Raw genomic sequence first — 301 nt, forward strand, 5'->3', positions numbered from 1 at the left:
GGCTAGCTGTTTCCCCCTGTTTTTTCATTTGAACTTTTCTACTATGTTTTTTGCCATGCTCATCACTTTACCCAGATATAATTTTGTTTTCCTACTGATAGGTGCAGTGGCTGCTGCAACCAAGAGGGTGTCACCTGCAGAAACACAACTACTGTATACGTGAATAAAACTGTGAGTATCTCAGACGATAAGTGGATATCCTTTTGATCTCTTTAACCTTTTTTGACTTATTTAACCTTTTTCTGAGGTTCTGAATATGGCAACTGCAGCACTATTTTTATTTTTTTGGCAGTCAAACACT

At 37.5% G+C, this 301-nt stretch overlaps 1 protein-coding gene across 1 annotated transcript in view; it reads left to right on the top strand.

The window, feature by feature from the left end:
- Window positions 1–301, top strand: part of vegfd (vascular endothelial growth factor D) — a 6,195-nt gene that overhangs the window by 3,952 nt on the left and 1,942 nt on the right. The window contains 1 exon segment of the mRNA XM_035652222.1: window positions 102–175. Coding sequence (XP_035508115.1) covers window positions 102–175 — 74 coding nt within the window.

The sequence above is a fragment of the Morone saxatilis genome, unplaced genomic scaffold (assembly GCF_004916995.1).
Source record: "Morone saxatilis isolate NCDOM2014 unplaced genomic scaffold, NCSU_SB_2.0 Contig11, whole genome shotgun sequence".
In the NCBI taxonomy this organism is placed as follows: Eukaryota; Metazoa; Chordata; class Actinopteri; family Moronidae; genus Morone; species Morone saxatilis.